Source organism: Hyla sarda, chromosome 4, assembly GCF_029499605.1.
Source record: "Hyla sarda isolate aHylSar1 chromosome 4, aHylSar1.hap1, whole genome shotgun sequence".
NCBI lineage: Eukaryota > Metazoa > Chordata > Amphibia > Anura > Hylidae > Hyla > Hyla sarda.
Window position 1 is genome coordinate 167322694 of NC_079192.1, and position 19893 is coordinate 167342586.

Genomic DNA, 19893 nt, shown 5'->3' on the forward strand with positions numbered 1-19893 from the left:
TCTTCGTGTCACCCTATTCTGTGTTTTATTTCCTTTCTTCCATTCATGTTCCTCTCTCCCTGTTTTTCCTTTTACCTCATCCACCATCGCACACCTCCCCCCTCATCGTTCTCTCAGCTTCAATACCCAGCCCTGTGTGTGTGTTTGTCAGCACGCTCCAACCTATATTTCTCTACCAGTGTTTTATGGGCTGCAAGTGGGTGATTCAAGGACATGAGGGAAGCGCAGCCTCCTCACAGACATGCCAGGCTTCTTTGTGTGCACCAGGCCTAGGGAGAAGGGGATAGAAGAGTCTTTTGTTCTGGGGCCGGTGTTTTCATTGTGCCCACTGTTGACCCTGCCTAGATAAAAATAACATTATGACGTGTATGGTACACTCCCTGTCCAGGGTGTAAATATTATGTATGGGTGCGTGCCTAATGGCCGGGTAAATCCGTTTGCTAATGCCCAGCTTCATAAAGCAGTGTATGGAGTTCTTTCATGCAGGCCTGTGTGTTGTCAGGGCCCCAGTGTTTATACGTGAAGATTACGAAACTACTAGCTTACTGCTCCATATCCACTTTTAGAGAGTGTCAACCCTTTTAACCCATTCCTTGCTGAAATACCATGTAAGGAAATCTGTTCTGTAATGGGGGCCGAGGTTCTTCTCTGTTTACGTGCTACAATAACGGCTGGTAATACGATCCGTGTAGTTTTCTCGTGCCTGTTTCTAAGTCTACCGAGACAACAAAATACATTTATGCAAGATCAGGTTTAGAAGAAAAAAAGTTGCATGCTTCACCACTGGAATACATAATGATTCAGTAGCAAACACTATAGCAGTGGTCTCCAACCTGCGGACCTCCAGATGTTGCAAAACTACAACTCCCAGCATGCCCGGACAGCCAACGGCTGTCCGGGCATGCTGGGAGTTGTAGTTTTGCAACATCTGGAGGTCCGCAGGTTGGAGACCACTGCACTATAGGCCCAGGACTTCCATTATGTGTGGCCCCCCCTCCCACTGAATATTGGAGGTGCAGCCCACCAGAGATCTTCAGCGGTAACCGCATCTCTAGGCGTTCTGCACTGACCAATACCCCATTCAATGCCATTTCAGGCTGTAAAAACTCCAGCTTGAGATTCCATGGGCAGCAGGTGCCAAGTCATGGCTGGTTGCTAAGGGTGCATGCACACCACGTTTTTGTTATACAGTTCCCATATACGGTTTCAAGTTAAAAACCATACAAAACCGTATAGAAAACTGTATGCATTGTATTAACATTGTAAACCGTATGTCAAATGCATCATCCGGTTTAGTCCGTTTTGCATCTCATACGGTTTTGTCCAGTTTTTTGGGCTGGGTTCACATCACGTTTTTGCTATACTGTTTTCAATCCGTTTTTCTGAAGAAAACCTTATGGCAAAAAAAACGGATAGAACAATATGGGAAAAAGTAAACTGTATGCGTTTTTAAACTGTATACTGTTTTTAAAAGTGCATACAGTTCCGTCCGTTTTTATAAAAAAAAAAAGTTTTTGATAATTTTTTGGATGCAAATGCGCATGTGCAAAGTAAAAACCGTATACGGTTTCCCGTATGGAACTGTATACATGTGTTTCCCATTGACATACGGTTTTCTTTAGACAAATGGATTGAAAACAGTATAGCAAAAACGTGATCTGAACCCAGCCTTACCCGTACCCAAAACTGAATTGTACCACGTTTTTTGGTATGGGTGAAAAACTGTATTAAACTGTATACGTGTTTTTTTTTTTAACATGGGAGTCAATGGGAACCGTACAGAACTGTATGTGCGTACGGTTCAATCCGGTTTTCACCGTACGGTTTTTGACTTTGCACAGTTTTTTCTTGGAATTTCAATCAAACAAGTGAAACTTTATTAAAAATGGAGTGAAAAGTTAAAAACTTATACTTTTTTTTTCTTAAAAAACGCATGCAACCGAACATCATTTTTCAAACCGTATATGGTTTTCAACTGTATATGGGTTAAAATTTGTACACACTTTTTGATACAGTTTAGTCAGGTTTTGAGGAATCCGTTTTTCATCAAAAACCTGATACAGGAACTGTATTGCAAAAACGTGGTGTGACTGCACCCTAACTTAGAGCCAAGATAATGTTAGGAAGGCAATGATAAATCTCCACTACTGTATTTGCCTTTGCCAAAGTGTTGTAAATAAACAATTGTCACAGTAAGAAGACTAAATATAAGAAAAAGTGGATCAGAAAATGTTGTCATATGATCAGTAGCATGCAGCCCCCCTTGAGTCTGGAGCACCCAGGCCAGTGACTAGTCAGCCTATCCAGTGTGGCAGTACCAGTCTCCTATGGGAAGGGATTGTAGTGTACCCGCACTGATGGCAGTCACTTGCACCACAATGTATAGTGTATGCTAAGGGCTTGTTCACGGAGTTTTCATTTACAGCAGTCCCTCCGTAATACAGCATTGTGACTTTTCCGGCAGAATCCAATTTCGCTCCGAAAGTTCCTCTGAACAGCAGAATCCCATTGAGATCATAGGCATTCTGCATCAGTTGGAATCTGTGAGGAATTTCCATATAGAAATTCAGCGAGGAAATTGTGTAGTGTGAACATGCCCTAACATACCTCCTCCATAGAGCTTTACTACACCCAGCCCTCTCGGCTGGAGGACTCCAGTGTTGTCTATTGTGAATAGCGTTACAATGGGTACCACAATGGGCTTTGTTTCCTTCTACAGCACCACTAAGATATAAATGTGGAGAATGTTTTTGACTAGACCTTTCCAAAAGCATGATGGTAACAATAGTTCATACGATACTATGCCTGAAAATAGTTTCGGTTCGTATATCTATGCGCTCCTATTGACAAAACGAATCCAACACATGCACCAGTTTTGGTCCATTTACGTTTTTGACCAATTTTTTTGTCAGATTGAAACATATGATTGATCGTGATTTAGCATCCTGATTCAAAAATTGATTCAAATTGTATTCATTTAAAAAAAATAATAATTTAATGTACGGTAAATTGTACTGAATTGTACCACTATACGTTTCAATCTGTTTTATAATTTCTTTACACATATGCTTTCGCTCAGGAATAGGAATGATCGAGAAACACAAAAACAGATTTGATTTATTTAAGATATCATGGACAACATTTGTGGAAATGCACCATACACGTGACAGGTGCGAATTTTATACGCTTTTAAATAAATAAATTTAGCCTAGGAATACATACGGTTTTAGGCCTCCCATTTCAACAGTATATAAGATGAATGTAAAAATCATTATAGGGGAGATTCATCAAAACCTGTGCAGAGGAAAACTTGCCCAGTTGCCCATAGCAACCAATCAGCTTGCTTATTTCATTTTTAGGAAGGCCTGTGAAAAATGAAAGAAGCCATCTAGTTGCTATGGGCAACTGGACAACTTTTCAGCCTAAGCTCAGTGTCTGATCCTGTGAAATAACAAAAATGGTGTAAAGTCGTCTTGCTTTTGTTTGTTGTCATGTGCCTGTGTGCATAAATCTTACTGGAAAGCATACTAATGATAGGGTCACACGTAGCGTATGCAGTGGGAAATACGCTGCATATTTTCCTATGAGCAGACACACAGCTCCCTGCAGCAGGCCTGTGTGTGCTGTAAGGTTTGGAGATGGGCTCACGTGTTAGGCACGTTGGTGCTCTGGTCCCACCTCCAAACCTTACTGTGTGGACAGGGCTGCTGTGAGTAGTCTTTTGTTTTTGCTTACAGGAGAATCCACAGCGTATTTCCTGTTGTGCAACTGATTTTGCGAAGCGTAACGTACGCTACGTGTGAAGCTACCCTTAAAGGTGCGTTCAAAGGCTATTACTAGCAGCGGGTTTCACGCTGGGGGAAACCCGCTGCGAGTTACACTACCATTGATTTGAATGTTCCACAGACAGTCCGCAATGGTGTCAGATTTATGGTACTGTCCGCGGACCCATTTAAATCAATGGTAGCGTAACTCGCATGGGGTTTCCCCCAGCGGGAAACTCGTTACTAGCATGTAAACGCGCCCTAAAGGGGTATTCCGGCCAAATAAATCTTATCCCCTATCCTTTAGATGGGGATTACATGTCTGATCGCGGGGGGCGTGCCACCTGGACCCCCTGCGATCTCTGTGCAGCACCCGCTTTCTATGCAGGGCTGCTTCTCCTGTCTCGGAAACTTCTGTGTTTCTGGGACTGGAGAGGTGACGTTACGCCCCCTTGTTACTTTACGGCACCCCTCCTCCATTAATGGCTGTCACGCCCTCTCCCATAGACATTAATGCAGGGGACGTGGCGTCACGCCACATCTCCAGTCCCGGTAACACAGAAGTTTCTTAGACTAGAGAAGTAGCCCACTTAGAATGCAGGTGCTGCACAGAGATCGTGAGGGGTCCCAGTGGCGGGACCCTCATGATCAGGCATCTTTTCCCCTATCCTTTGGATAGGGGAGAAGAGGTATTAGGCTGGAATACCCCTTTAAAGGGGTGCACTTGGCGCACACATGGCTAATTTTTATCTATCCAAATGTATAAAAGAAATGATGAAAATCCCTTAGTACTGTACAGCTCAACTCTAGGTGGGACCAGACAAATCGGTGTTCTTATGATAGACCAGACAAATCGGTGTTCTTATGATAGACCAGACAAATCGGTGTTCTTATGATAGACCAGACAAATCTGTGTTCTCACGATAGAGATCAGACAAATCTGTGTTCTCGCGATAGAGACCAGACAAATCGGTGTTCTCACGATAGAGACCAGACAAATCTGTGTTCTCACGATAGAGACCAGACAAATCTGTGTTCTCACGATAGAGACCAGACAAATCGGTGTTCTCACGATAGAGACCAGACAAATCGGTGTTCTCACGATAGAGACCAGACAAATCGGTGTTCTCACGATAGAGACCAGACAAATCGGTGTTCTCACGATAGAGACCAGACAAATCGGTGTTCTCACGATAGAGACCAGACAAATCGGTGTTCTCACGATAGAGACCAGACAAATCGGTGTTCTCACGATAGAGACCAGACAAATCGGTGTTCTCACGATAGAGACCAGACAAATCGGTGTTCTCACGATAGAGACCAGACAAATCGGTGTTCTCACGATAGAGACCAGACAAATCGGTGTTCTCACGATAGAGACCAGACAAATCGGTGCTCTCACGATAGAGACCACACAAATCGGTGCTCTCACGAAAGAGACCACACAAATCGGTGCTCTCACGATAGAGACCAGACAAATCGGTGTTCTCACGATAGAGACCAGACAAATCGGTGTTCTTATGATAGACCAGACAAATCGGTGTTCTTATGATAGACCAGACAAATCGGTGTTCTTATGATAGACCAGACAAATCGGTGTTCTTATGATAGACCAGACAAATCGGTGTTCTTATGATAGACCAGACAAATCGGTGTTCTTATGATAGAGACCACACAAATCGGTGTTCTTATGATAGAGACCACACAAATCGGTGTTCTTATGATAGAGACCACACAAATCGGTGTTCTTATGATAGAGACCACACAAATCGGTGTTCTACCTCTTTCTTCCCCACAACACCTGGGTTGTCCCGATAGTCCTGAGGTTAATGCTGAATCATACCCAGTGGCATGTGCTGACAAAATAAATCTTCCTTCTATAGCCAGATAAAAAAGTGATGCCATCCATGTCTTGGTAACAAAGGCATTGTTCATATGACACGCCATGCATGTCACCCTTATGCCTGGCATAGAAACCGGTCTTCAGAAATGTGTTGCTGCAGACACAAGATGGCTTTCTGCAAGGTCACAAGGAGCTGAACACATTTGCCCAAGTAGGGCCAAGCTCCTTGTCTGCCTAGTCTTTTCATTGGCGTGACCCCTTTATCACCCTTCCGGAAGTATGATTCAGGCCACTGGGTCAAAGATTCACTGTCGTCTTTCATAAGCAAGTAACCATCTGGCACGAGGGGTGGCTCCAGAATTAACCTCTTGAGTGCTGGTGCTAAGTGGAAGTGCCACCACAATACCAGCGTTCGATTGAATTATCCTGCTTTATGTGAAATCTGAGGGAAAAAGCCATAAACATTTCTGTACTACATTGACTGACTAATATTTTTGCGTGAAGAATAAAAGTGTGGTTTGGGATCCAATTTTTTGTTTTAATTTTTTATATGCTTTTTTGTCAGTGAGAGCCTTGCAGCCTCCGAACAGGCATATCAAATCACGTCCGTTTCTTCTACACTTATTTTTTATTTTTTTTTGCTTTGGCTGAAATAGAATTCTTTGTCAGTACTAAAATAATCCAGCACTGAAAACTTCTTGGGTGGCATGACATGCCGAAAAACACTTCATGGAACACATTTGCCCCTAAGGTGTTTGTTAGGCATGTCCATAAAGGAATGGTGTGAAATACCCACTGGTTTGAGTGGCTGGAAATCCAAATAATCTATATCAGTGGCCTCCGTATATTGCAAAACTACAACTCCCAGCATGCCCGGACAGCCATTGGCTGTCCGGGCATGCTGGGAGTTGTAGTTTTGCAACTCGTGGAAATCCGCAGTTTGGAGACCTTTGAATTATATCCAGAGTGTTGTGGTTAGTCTGTGCAGGGTTGCTCTAGTATTTGTAAGGTAGTATCTATTTCCTAGCTCAAATGGCAACAATGTTCACTTATGTCAAAGCTACTAGATACTGCATGCATATACAGAGAGGTGAGAATTTTTAGCGGCTTTCCAAAAGGGTGCGTTCACACTGCCGTCTGTCCCCGTTTTTGGATCCCTGTTTCGGTTCCGTTCTTGCAGCGGATTAAATACTGTTTTAAAAAAATTCTGTTCATGTCAAAGGGATTTTTTTTTTTACAACCCGTTTACATCCATTTGCACCTGTCTGCACTCATTTCCGCTTTTTTGACGGCAGAAAAAACAGCACATGCTGTATTTTTTCTTCCATCAAAAAAAATGGAAGAAAAAAACGGGTACAGTAAAATTAACATTGAAATCTATGGAAAATGGATGAGCCTTTAATGTTATCCGTGTTTTTTCCATCCGTTTTTTCTTCTGAGCATGCTCCGAACAAAAAAAAAAATGTTTTTATTCATTAACTGAACAATAAGTCATACAAACGGATAACATCTGTTTGCATCCGTTATTGTCAGTCTATTTTTGACGGGAGAAGAACAGGACGGGTCTAGACGGCCGTGTTAACGCAGCCTTAGTAGATCCATGTGATAAATGGCGATAGAAAGCACACTAGGCTAAGTTCACACTGCCAATGGGGTCTGCTAAATGGAGCTCCGTCGCTTAAAGGGGTTATACAGTCTAAAAAAAAATACATATCCCCTATCCGCGGGATACGAGATAAGTGTTAGATTGTGGCGGGTCGGCATTCGCCCTCCATTCTCTGTGGGAGAGCCGGCTTTCTCTTAGAGATGCATGGAGGGGGCATGTTGATCACCGCATCATGGAGGAGGAGAGCCAGGACCCCCATACAGGAGATCGCAGGGGTCCCAGTGGTCGGACCCCACGTGATCCAGGGGATGGATTTTATTTTTTTTAAATCTGAACTACTCCATTAACCTGTCTATAGGACAGAAGTTGAGAAAATAGTACAGATCCTATTTTGTTTTAGTTTTTTTTTACCTCGCACAACTCAACGGACACCTTTTCAAGTCAATGCGATCTGTCAGGACTTGGTGCTGTCCGTTACGTAAGGGACAAAATCTGTCCGGAGATTCCAGACTGCAGCCAGCGCCGATTTAGTCAATTGCTTCTAGGACTGCATAGACATCCTGGGCGGAAAGTCTGCCTTGAAAACTGTGCAGTGGAATCCCATTGCCAGCTGCACGGAATTCCGCTCGGAAATTCCAGCGTGTGAACTCGGCCATATATTTCCCCCTTCTAGCTGGACCCACTCCTGAGGCAGAAATCCAAAGTAGACCCCAGATATCTGCTGTAGATTTGTTGTTTTGTATGATGTGGTCTAGAACTTTTCTTAGCCATCATTGCTGGTTCTGTGTCAAAAATATAATTCCATTTTTTTAAAGTTCGGGCCCATTTACATAGACCGTTGAGCTCCCAGTAACAGCACTGATGTCTGTGAGCACTTCTTTACACAGCCTTTAGAAGGCTCCATTATTTCCACAGTCTGAACAGAGCAGTAAGCGGAATTCCGCAGTGGAATTCTATCGGCTGAATGTCCGCATTGTGAACAAGCCCTTATCTCATGACAAAAGGATAGATTTTTGTCTCCTCTTGAATGACTGCAAGCAGAAATCTTGAAACTTGAACATATAAATGAAAATTCTATAACTCCTATTCTCAGCAGTAGCAGAATACGGCACTTCACTATCCCCAAGAATATGGGTAGCAACATAATGCACTTGCAGATTTTCGACTGTGGGAAACCCGCTGTGAATGCGTTACATATGACCCCCTACCCTAAAAGTGTGCAATTTCAACAAACTTCTGGCATGTCATAGTAATATGTGAGAAGATTTGATCTGGGAATGTCCAGGTACTGAGACCCCCACCAATTGCTAAAATAAAGTGACAGAAACGCTGGGCTGAGCAATGTGCCCCTTAATTTTGCTCAACACTATTTGAAAAACAGAGTGGGTGATATATAGGCTTAGAAAAAAAGGACACCTGGAGATTTTCTTTTTCGCATAGGCTATTATAAGAAAAAGATTATTGTGTATGCGTTGTGCTTACCTGTTTTAGCTAATGTGGCAGGCATGGGTTTTCAGCCATTTCCCTGTGTATATTAGTTTTTTTTATGCTGCTTATTAGAAAGCCTCAGGTTTTGCTAAGAGAGGGAGTGAAATCTTATCACTGCAGTTCTCCATGATCACTTGGTACTGCTTGTTTGGAAGGGTTTATATTGTATTTTGCTGAAATTTTCCAAATATTGCTGCAAAAATCCATCACAAAATGCAGCAATAATGCAAATCTAATAATATCCTGATGCCACAGATATGGCGTCGGCAGCTGTAAGGAATTATGACTATTCAGTAGTGATCTTGATAGGTTATGATGTACATTAGCCCACTTCCTCTTATACATTTAACAATGATATTCTGATCTTCTAGAGTGATGTTGTATCACTAGGATATGCCACTATTTTATGATTATGGAATCAGACTTCTGGGACCCCAACCAATCTTAAAAATTAAAAGGGAATGTGTCAACAACAACAAAAAAGACGTATTGTTTAAATTAAGAATTAATGTTCACCATTTTTTTTTTTTATCTTTTAGAACTTACACTAACAATATAAATTGTTAAAAATCTATTTAAAGAATTATTAGACTGGGTATTTTTTCCCTTCAAATTTTTTAATAATTCAGAAATCTTGCACTTTGCATTCTGGCCTCGGGTCCCAGAACGAAGCTGAGTCTTCTTGTTTTGCACAGATCATTTCCCAGTGATGCCTTCTTATCAGAGACAGGGTTACAGTGAAAGGTGACACCAGTATGTAGATAATGCTGGATCCACCACCCTTTACATCAGAGATCAGCCATCCCTTACATTTAGAATCACATGTACAGAGAATTCTCAGTAATGCCTCAAATTCCTCTGAATGGGACAGATCCTGTCTATTGTTGCCTATGTCCATGGGTCCTGCTGTAGAGCATATTGCTAAATGCTGTTAAAAACAAATTAGGCACTGCTGTTTTAGTGCTCCGTCTCTTTCAAGGCATTCTCAGGGGGAGAGGGGGGGGGGGGGGGGGGGTAAAACAGGGGAGCAGCAATAAACTAGTACTGGAGCCTCCTTTCTGTTCTTGGGACTGTTGGAGGACCTAGAAATTATACCTCAACATTATAATGTGGACGCATAATAAGATAATACCTTTTTAACAAAAAGAAAAAAATACCCCCAACAGTTTAAAAAGCAAATATTTTTTGGTGTTTAAGTATCTGTTAGTTACGTTGGCTCATGTGCTTGTGTGTTTATACAAATATTCCTCTGTGCACGTACTTCAATATTTTACTATAAATATAAAAACTTTGCTCTTTACTGCCTGTATAAATATATTTTCTGCACAGTGTAAATGACTTTTAGTGACACTTCTTTTCTTTGGTTTGCAGTTCCGATGCCTTCTCTTCAGAGATCGAGTGTGATTCTGCAACCTCAGACTGCTGTTGACCTGTCCCAGTAGTTGGTTGAAGGGTACCGATTCCAGGCTGGAGAGGATAGAGGCTGGCAAGGCATCCCGACCTGGATAAACCTAAGGCCTCCAGAGGGTGCGCACACTTAAGATGTCCTTGAGCAGTGGCGCACCAGGAGGGAAAGGTCTGGACACAAACCCTGTGGAGACCTACGACAGTGGTGATGAATGGGATATCGGAGTGGGCAATCTAATTATTGACTTGGATGCGGATCTGGAGAAGGACCAGCAGAAGCTTGAAATGTCAGGATCTAAAGAGGTGGGCCTGCCAGCCCCCAATGCTGTGGCTACTCTGCCTGATAACATTAAGTTTGTGACACCTGTACCTAGTGGGCAAAGTAAAGAGTCAAAATCTAAATCAAAGAGGAGCAAAAGTAGCAAAGATGGAGGTAGGAGTAGTCAGACCTCCTCTGGACTTTTCCCAACTGGAGAAGCAAGTAAAAAGGAAGTGTCAGGACGTTCTGCAGATAATGGGGGGAACTCGGGAGTTCCCTCTTCCACTGCAACTCCATCCAAAGGAGGAGAGAAATCCGGTAAGGCAGCCCGCAGCTCATCTAGTTCTAAAAAAGAAAGCGGAAAGGCCAAAAAGGACAAGAGTGATGTACCTGGGGCAAGTGGGGATAAAGAACCCATTGGTGTTCTACAGTCACCCCCTGGAGTTGGGGGTCGTGGAAACTCTGTTCAGGACACTATAGGAACTGCAGTGGAACAGATGGGTGGGGGAATGGCAACGGACAGTGGAAATGCGCTGAATGTTATAAAAACAGAAAATGAGGATCCTGAGCTTGATAATCGGGGACTGAAGAAGGTCAAAACTGAAATGGTGAGTGTGTAAGGGTTTTATTACTACTTACAGTATGTGATGTAAATTGTGAAGATTAAAGATGGGACTTATAGGATGGTCACCCTGCTTGTCATGTGTAAGCTATAGCTATTTACACGGTAGGTTGGTTACTTTTCATATGATTTTCTAAAATCAGCACATAAGGAGATATTGGACTCTTCTGTGTATCTGCAAATGTCATTTCCTTTGTGGCTTCATTGCCCTGCTGTGTACATGTTGAAGCAGCTATGTATGGTAATACACAAAGCTTAGTCCCACTATTTGGGGACAAGGCTGCAGTACCACCCACAGCCACTATAAAATGCATGGCACTATGTATGGTAAACAACAAAGAGGCTGTAGCTCTTTCCTGATCGCCGAAGCTCCTTCAATCCAACAGATTGGTGCCCGTTCCGCAGTGTAACCCTGGCTTACCCTATTTTGGTCTATCGTAGGGATATGCTGTAAGTATTAATGTCCTGAAAATATGCATGGTTTGCCTACTTGATTTTCTGCAATGCTTTTTGAAAGGGGTACTCCACCCCTAGACATCTTATCCCCTATCCAAAGGACAGGGATAAGATGTCTGATCGCGGTGGGCTCGCCGCTGGGGACCGCCGCAATATAGCACTTAGCACCCACCTGTATCTTCTTCCGGCAGCGCTGGAGGTTCTGGCTCCCGACCACGGGAACGGAAGATCGTGACGTCACGACTCCGCCCCCGTGTGACATCACTCCCCTCCTCCTCAATTCAAGTCTATGGGAGGGGGCGTGAAAGCTGTCACGCCCCCTCCCATAGGCTTGGATTGAGGGGGCGGAGCGTGACGTCACACGGGGCTGAGCCGTGACGCCACAATGCTCCAGCCCTGTGATTGACAGTAATCAGAGGACTCCGGGGACTGATTTTAACAGGGTGCTGCATGCAAGATCACGGTGGGATCTTGCATGCATCTTATGTATAGGGGATAAGATGTCTAAGTGCCGGAGTACCCCTTTAAGTCTGCTTTTTAGAACATTGTATATAGCCTTTAGTAAAGAAAATTGTGGAAGTGTCTTGGTTTCTTCAGAAAGCTCACAAGTGTCTGCAGCCAAGAATGCACTGATAGTAAAGACATGTTAAGGCTTCTAGATTTTCTGAGTGTCTGATAGCGGTTGGTCTGTTGGCTGGGATCCCCTCTGATCTCCCTCTGATCTCCTGCACAGACCCTGTTCTGGCTCTTAACTTACCAAACTCCTGAGCGCTCCAGCTTTGCCCTCGGAGACTGCTAGGAGGGGCAGCCTGCTCAGCCAATCACCAGTGATTGGCTGTGCGGACCCTCAGCCCTGTTCTTCTCAAAAGGTAGGGGCCAGAGCGTTTCGAGGATGGGTGATTAGCCAGACCCCATAAGGAGATCGTAAGGGGTGCCAGCAGTCATACCCACCGCGATCAGACACTTAACCCCTCTCCTGTGGGTAGGGGATAAATTTAGTTCCCCCAGACTACCTGTTAATCCATGTTCAGAGGTGGCCTCTTTGTTGCAGAATTTAGTTGTGGAAAATGTACTGCACAATACATGGGGTATTCTATACTTCTTTTCACATGCAGTAGGTTTTTCTTTTACATGGATTTAGGGGATGCATGGGAATTTACATGCGGATTACTGTATGAGGATTTTCACCACTGATTTCACCCATATGTACTTTCTTGTATTGCCTGTGGTTGGTCACCATGGCTTGTCACCGTGATAAAATAGGAATCTGAAGTCTCATTTCTTTCATCTCTGTAGTGTGACCTATATTACACTAGCTTTTCTAGCAGTAGGAGGGAGATCATGTTCCTGGAGGGGGCTCACTAACCTTCCATCCTACTCCTCTTTACTCTTCAGGATTTAGCATTTCAGCACAGCTGTATATTAAAGGAATTGTGATGGTAAACAGCGAACACTTACCTGCAGGAGCTGTGGGATTAGTTCCTTTATGCTGGGAATATTCATTATAGTATCTGGCACCTTTTCAGTTTCATAGTGTCTCTTTTCTATTAAAATTTAAGGCAAACATTTTTCTTAGCACGGAGAATTTCTGGAAATATAGTTGTTAAACTGAACCAATCCCACAGCTGGTTTGGGGGCCATCCACCCCCCACAAAGTGGTGAGATGGTGAGCAGAGCACAAAGGACCCTGAATTGGACTTAACTCAGCGTTGATTAGGGATCGACCGATATCGATTTTATAGGGCCGATACCGATAATCTGTCACCTTTCAGGCCTATAGCCGATAACTTATACCGATATTCCGGTATAAGTTATGGGCTATTTCAACCCCCCAGCGGGGCAGAAGCCGTTGCAGATCAATGATTTAAAGCGGGCGCTTTAAATCGATGAACTGCAGCTGCTTTTGCGGTGCCAGAGATCGCCACCCGCTTCTCTCCCCATGCCTGTCCTGGGGTCCTGAGTCTAACCACCACAGTTGCCCCATCGCATCCCCCCCCCCCCCATCCTCTGCCCACATACCACCGCTGCCCCATCGCCTCCCCCCATCCCCGGTGTTATAATTACCTGTTCCCGGGGTATGCGATCCTTCTGGTTCCTGTGCGGTCACTTTGCACACTGACGGTGATGTTGCGTTGGGGTATAAGTTCCGGTATAAGTTATCGGCTATTTGTCCCCCCGCAACACCGCTGCAGATCATTGATTTAAAGCGGGCACTTTAAATCAATGCACTGCAGTGGCTTTTGCGGTGCCATAGACCGCCGCTGCCGCCCGCTTCTCTCCCCCCTGCCTGTCCGGGGGTCCTGAGTCCTATCACCGCCACCGCTCCCCCCACTGCCGCACAGCGATCGACCCACCGCACCGCGACCGCCCCGGCCCCATTGCCTCCCCCCATCCCCGGTTTTATAATTACCTGTTTACGGGGTCCACTCTACATCTGGCTCCGGTGGCGTCCTCCTAAGCTGTCACTGTACGCACTGACCATGACGTCACGTCACTCGTCATTGCGCACAGCGTAATGCAGGACGCAGCAGGAGCAAGAAATAGCGTGGGCCCTTGGAACAGGTAATTATAAAACTGAGGATGGTGGAGGCAATGGGGCCGGGGCGGTGCTGTGGGGGGTGCGACGCGGTGTGGCGGGTCGGGGGGGGGGGGATGGGGCGGATTCATTATCGGCTTATTGGCAAGGTAATTGCCGATATCGATAATGCCCAAAATCGTGAGTATCGGCCATACCGATAATTGGTCTATCCCTACTCTATACTGTACGCTATGCCCTGGCTGCAAAAAATAAACAAAATAAACTTTAACTCACCTCCCGTTGGTCCGGTACCGGCCTAACTTGTTTCCTGGGGACGGGAACGTCGGAGAGCCGTCAGCCTATCACCAGCCGCAGCGATATTCCGCCTCGGCCGGTGATAGGCTGAGCCCACTTTCATGTAAGAAGCCAGCTTCTTTCAGGACAGTGGGCTCAGCCTATCACCGGCCGAGGCGGAACATCGCTGCGGCCTGTGATAGGCTGACAGCTCTCTGACGTTCCCGTCCCCAGCGTAAGGCCGACGTAGGTGCGTTAAAGTTTATTTTGTTTTGCATAGGGATACCGCTCATATAGAGAGTGCCAGCGCCGGCGGCCGCAACAAACATGATGAGGAGGGCAGCGCTTGCTGGTGATATGTGAGTATTTACCCCGATGGGGATGTGGGCTGATAATTAATATGGGGGGGGGGGGGGTCTAGGAAATACCGTTATAAACCGTGGAAACCCCAAAAGTTTTAAAAATACTGTGATACACACATTTGGTCATACCGCCCAGCCCTACCATTGACTTCAATAGGCAACAAAATCTGCTGCAGCAAATCTGCAGCAGAAAATATGCACGTGTCAACGCACTCTTTGGCTGTAACCCCCCGCAAGGTGTAATTGTCAGGTCACAGAGTGACTCCTTTCACAATATATCGATTTCACCTCCTGGATCCTTGTTTTTGTTAGCAAGGATCATGTTTAAGCATCTCATTACCTTTCAGTCCTTTATAAAGATGATTGATGATCTAGGTGCAAAGAAATGTGGATATTGATAACACTGGCATCATGTCTGGGTAAATGTTTTCTATACGTAAGGCAACACCTAGTGGCGGAGAAGGTTTGTTAAACCACAGGTATTGGGTAGGCAGAGCAGGGGAGGTGTGCCAAGGAATTGTTTGAGGTAGTAACAGTTTAAGAAAACCGGATGAAGCTACTTTGAGAAGCTTTGTCGCGTGGTGCGGAGGATCCTATAATGGGATCCTAAACAGATGTTACTGCGGGTAACAAACTTCAGAGACCTACAGGTAAAACATGTATGATCTGCTGTCTGATCTCTGTACATGAGCTTCTATGGGCCTCATTTATAGTACTGCTGGCAATGCTTTACAATACATTTGTCTTTTTTCGCCATCAGGTAGTGGACTGGAGCAGTGAAGTGTCAGGTTTTGTAAGGCGTCAGTGGTTTTGTAGAATGTAGTTATGTACCATCTAGCTTCCATTATTTTACGTAAGACTTAGTTCACATCTGTGTTGTGATAACATCTGCATTCTGCCCATTATAGTAGCAGTAAAACAGAATTCAAACTTTGGTAGATCTATTTTACACTGGACACCAACAATACCCAATGGATCCTTTTGACTCATATTGGGATCCATCTGAGATCCATCTTGGTGCCTGTTGTGACCGGATGAATAGTCCTGCTTTTAATTATGTTCCTGTCAAATATGATGCCGTCCAAGATGGCGCCTCCAATGCATGTTTGAACAGAGCCTAAAAAAATAGTGCGCCACATAAATTCAGTAACGTCTATGACAGTGGTCTTCAACCTGCAGACCTCCGGATGTTGCAAAACTACAACTCCCAGCATGCCCAGACAGCCGTTGGCTGTCCGGGCATGCTGGGAGTTGTAGTTTTGCAACATCTGGAGGTCCGCAGGTTGAAGACCACTGGTCTATAAGAACTTAGGTCAGTGTTTCCCACACCAGAAGCCTCCAGCTGCTGCAAAATTGCAACTCCTAGCATACCCAGACAGTTAAATGGTGAGAAACACTTCCCCGTTTGGGAAACACTTACCTAGCCTTTAACAGTCCATTATCTTTGTTTAGTTGTCATTTTTATAGTTGTTTCTGCTTTTATAAAGGCAGTGAGGACAATGTTGTGCTGTCAAGGTGACAGATGACTTGGTGCTAATAGTAAAAGGGTTCACTTAAATTGATACTTGCCCTGTTTTTTAATGCTAAATAAGGTACGGTCTAGTCAAGTGGTTTTTTATAAATCAGATTTTTTTTATTTACTTTTTATAAAGCTAACAATAACAAAAATGCACAACAAACTTCAACATACAAGGGCGGCACAAATATTGGGTAGAAAGGCCCCATATACAGTGTATAATACATAGAACAATACAACTCCATATAGTCCTACGCCACCCAATACATGAAAGGCGACACAGAAGAGAACCCAGCCTTTGACTGAGAGCCACCCTCCCACCTTGTATCTCCCTCTTTTCATTCATGTGAACGCGCGTTCCGGACCACGCTGGGCCAGCGTTGTTCTGAACGTCGGGGGGAGTAATCCTGAGCCATATAGGGTGACACCTAGTGCAGAGTTCCCACTTTAGGGCCAGCAGGCTCCTCACTGCAGCCAATAAGACCCATGAGACAACATTTGGGTGTTAGAGACATACCATAAAATTCTATGGGGGAGATACAGTGACCCCTCGACTTATGATGGCCTCGACATATGATCATTTCAACATATGATGGCCTCTCAGAGCCCATCGTATGTTGAAGGCAGCCTCGACATATGATGCTGCTGTGTGTCGGGGCCATCGTACAAACAGCTATCTGACAGCGCTGACAACTTCAGCAACTGACAGATAGTTGTTTAATGTGCCCAGTTCTGCCTCCTGTTACTCACATGCTGTCCTGCTAACTCACACAGGCTTCCACTGTGAGCTCCGTGTAAGCCCCCCCCCCAGAGCAGCCATAGCCAATAGCCTGCAGCATCTTGCTGCAGGCATCCAATGAGCTGCCCTTCCCTTCCTTTCCTATAGAGCTGTAGTCGGCAGGATGGTAATGGAGGACATTCTGTCCCCCCTGAAGGTATTTAAAGAACTGTACAGTACTGTATGCAATGTCACACATCACATACAATACATATACACACTATACACCCCATACATCAATGTTTTCCTATCAGTGTGCCTCCAGCTGTTGCAAAACTATAACTCCCAGCATGCCCAGACAGTCAATGGCTGTACATGCATGCTGGGAGTTGTAGTTGTGCAACAGCTGGAGGCACCCTGGTTTGTTAAACACTCCCCATACACTCCACATACAATGGTCATCCCAGAACCAATTAGCAGTTTCCCATAGAGATATGTATTCAACATACAATGGTTCCAAGGCCCCAGAACCAATTACCATTTTTACATAGACATATGTACTTGACATATGATGGTTTCAACATATGATGGTTCTCCTGGAACCAATTAATATCATATGTTGAGGGACCACTGTATATCAAAACCTGTCCAGAGGAAAAGTTGCTGAGTTGCCAATAGCAACCAATCAGATTGCTTCCTTGATTTTTAACCAGGCCTCAGCTTCTTTCATTTTGCAATCTGGTTGCTATGGGCAACTGGGCAACTTTTCCTTAGCACAGGTTATAGGTTCCCCCTATAAAGCCTATTACCGCCCACCAAAAGGGAAGAAGCAGAGAGCAATCCCAAACCATATGCTATGCCTGTTGTTCAGGTCCCATACATCTTCTGACGGACCCCTTTTTAAGACGCCATAGCTGTGCTTTTTTTCTTGTATACGTTGGTATTAACCATGTATCAAGCAGGACATAGGTTCCACTTTATTTTCTGTATGATAACTAGAGATGAGCGAACTTACAGTAAATTCGATTCGTCACAAACTTCTCGGCTCTGCAGTTGATGACTTTTCCTGCGTAAATTAGTTCAGCCTTCAGGTGCTCCGATGGGCTGGAAAAGGTGGATACATTCCTAGGAAAGAGTCTCCTAGGACTGTATCCACCTTTTCCAGCCCACTGTAGCACCGGAAAGCTGAACTAATTTATGCAGGAAATCAACTGCCGAGCCGAGAAGTTCGTGACGAATCGAATTTACCGTAAGTTCGCTCATCTCTAATGATGACATTTACCGTCCTGAAGTGTATGGGGAAAGCTTTTATCTTCCTGTATCACCACTCAGGAATGTAAGGAAGCTTTCAGCATCATTTACAGTTTGTAGCAGTGTTTCCCAACCAGGGTGCCTCCAGCTGTTTCAAAACTACAACTCCCAACATGCCCAGACAGCCAAAGGCACCCTGGTTGGGAAACACTGGTTTGTAGGCTGTGAGGGCTTTATGTAGGGTTTACATGATGCTTTAATAGGGTGCACATAATAACCTGTGCCCTGAGACAGTCTGGCTCTACACTGGTTTTAAAATGCTGTTTGGTAACATTAGAACATTACTCCCCCACAAATCTTATATATCTTGCAGATCAATAGTATATGTGAAATAGATTTCTCCTTCCATCTCCATTGGGGATTAGGAAAAAAAAATCCATAATCTGTTTTCTGCAGAGCAGATGCAATGTCTATGATTAATCTTCTCCGTGTCATTGTAGTGCAGGCGGCTCGTACACCTCTCCTGCTTCCTTGTCGTTTTACATAAAGGTCACCTACACGCAGCCATACTATAGTGCAGTGTTTCCCAACCAGGGAGCCTCCAGCTGTTGTAAAACTACAACTCCCAGCATGCCCGGACAGCCGAAGGCTGTCTGGGCATGCTGGGAGTTGTAGTTTTACAACAGCTGGAGGCACCGTGGCTGTTTAAAATGTATTCTTTGTATGTAAAATTACGGTGTCTAACCACATACCACAGTGTAGTGTGCAATAATGTATATATTAGCTTTCATGAATACGGTTTATTTGTTATTATACCAGCTTTATATTCTTATGCAACATATTCTGTTTTCTGTATATTTCATGATTTCTAGTCTAAAGCGTTCAATTCCTTTCCATAACCTGAAAGAATAAGCGAAGTAATCAGTTACATGTCAAACCAAATTCCACGTTATATACAGGTAGGTTTTAAATTAATAGATGTTATGCAGGCACCACTGCTTGTCTATGGTATCAGTCTATCAGAAAAACTACAGGGGTCACCATGACCGAATGCTACTAGGGAGTGCTTCCTCCCTCCAGGATTAGAAAGATTCCAGATCACTTGACCTGGATGCTATTTACAGGTTTAAAGGTCAAGAAGGTCTGAAAGCTTTTTTTTAGAAGCTTCATTTTCAGCTATTACATAGTTATAGGGGTACAACGCCCTTAGACATCTTATCCCCTATCCAAAGGAACATAGTGACGTCACGACTCCGCTCCCCATGTGACGTCAAGCTCCGACCCCTCAATGCAAGTCTATAGGAGGGGTGTGACAGCTGCCACGCCCCCTCACATAGGCTTGCATTGAGGGGGCGGAGCGTGACATCACTATGCTCCGTCCCCGTGATCGCCAGTAATCAGACCCGGAGCGAACACGCTCCGGGGCCTCATTCTAACGGGGTGCAGCATGGAAGATCACGGGGGTCCCCAGCGGCGGCATCTTATCCCCTATACTTTGGATAGGGGATATTATGTCTTAGCGCCGGAGTACCCCTTTAAATCCTATCCCACAAGCTGACATTACTGATGTGTCTCATAGGAGAACCCATTATAGGTGAGTGGACTGTGTATCTTTTAGTAATTTTGTTTCATTACACATTCAGTATGCTGCTTTTTTTTTTTTTTTTTAAATGACTTAGTTGTTAAAGTGATATTCCCTCAGAAGTATCCCTCATTGCCCTATATAAAGTAGGTAAGGGCTTGTTCACACTGCCGTTAGGTGGAGCTCAATCGGCAGTTGCATCAAGTC

The 19893-nt window shown here is 44.5% G+C and overlaps 1 protein-coding gene across 4 annotated transcripts in view; it reads left to right on the top strand.

Moving 5' to 3' along the window:
* The window catches only part of ZNF609 (zinc finger protein 609), a 77823-nt gene that overhangs the window by 4720 nt on the left and 53210 nt on the right, over positions 1-19893 (top strand). For 3 of the 4 annotated variants that reach the window (XM_056572648.1, XM_056572647.1, XM_056572650.1), the window contains exon 2: positions 10073-10975. In XM_056572648.1, the coding sequence (XP_056428623.1) occupies positions 10244-10975 (732 nt within the window). In that variant the 5' untranslated portion in view covers positions 10073-10243. Of the gene's footprint in view, positions 1-3092; positions 3171-10072; positions 10976-19893 lie in introns of those variants that run through there. The other variant, XM_056572649.1, reaches the window with a different exon arrangement.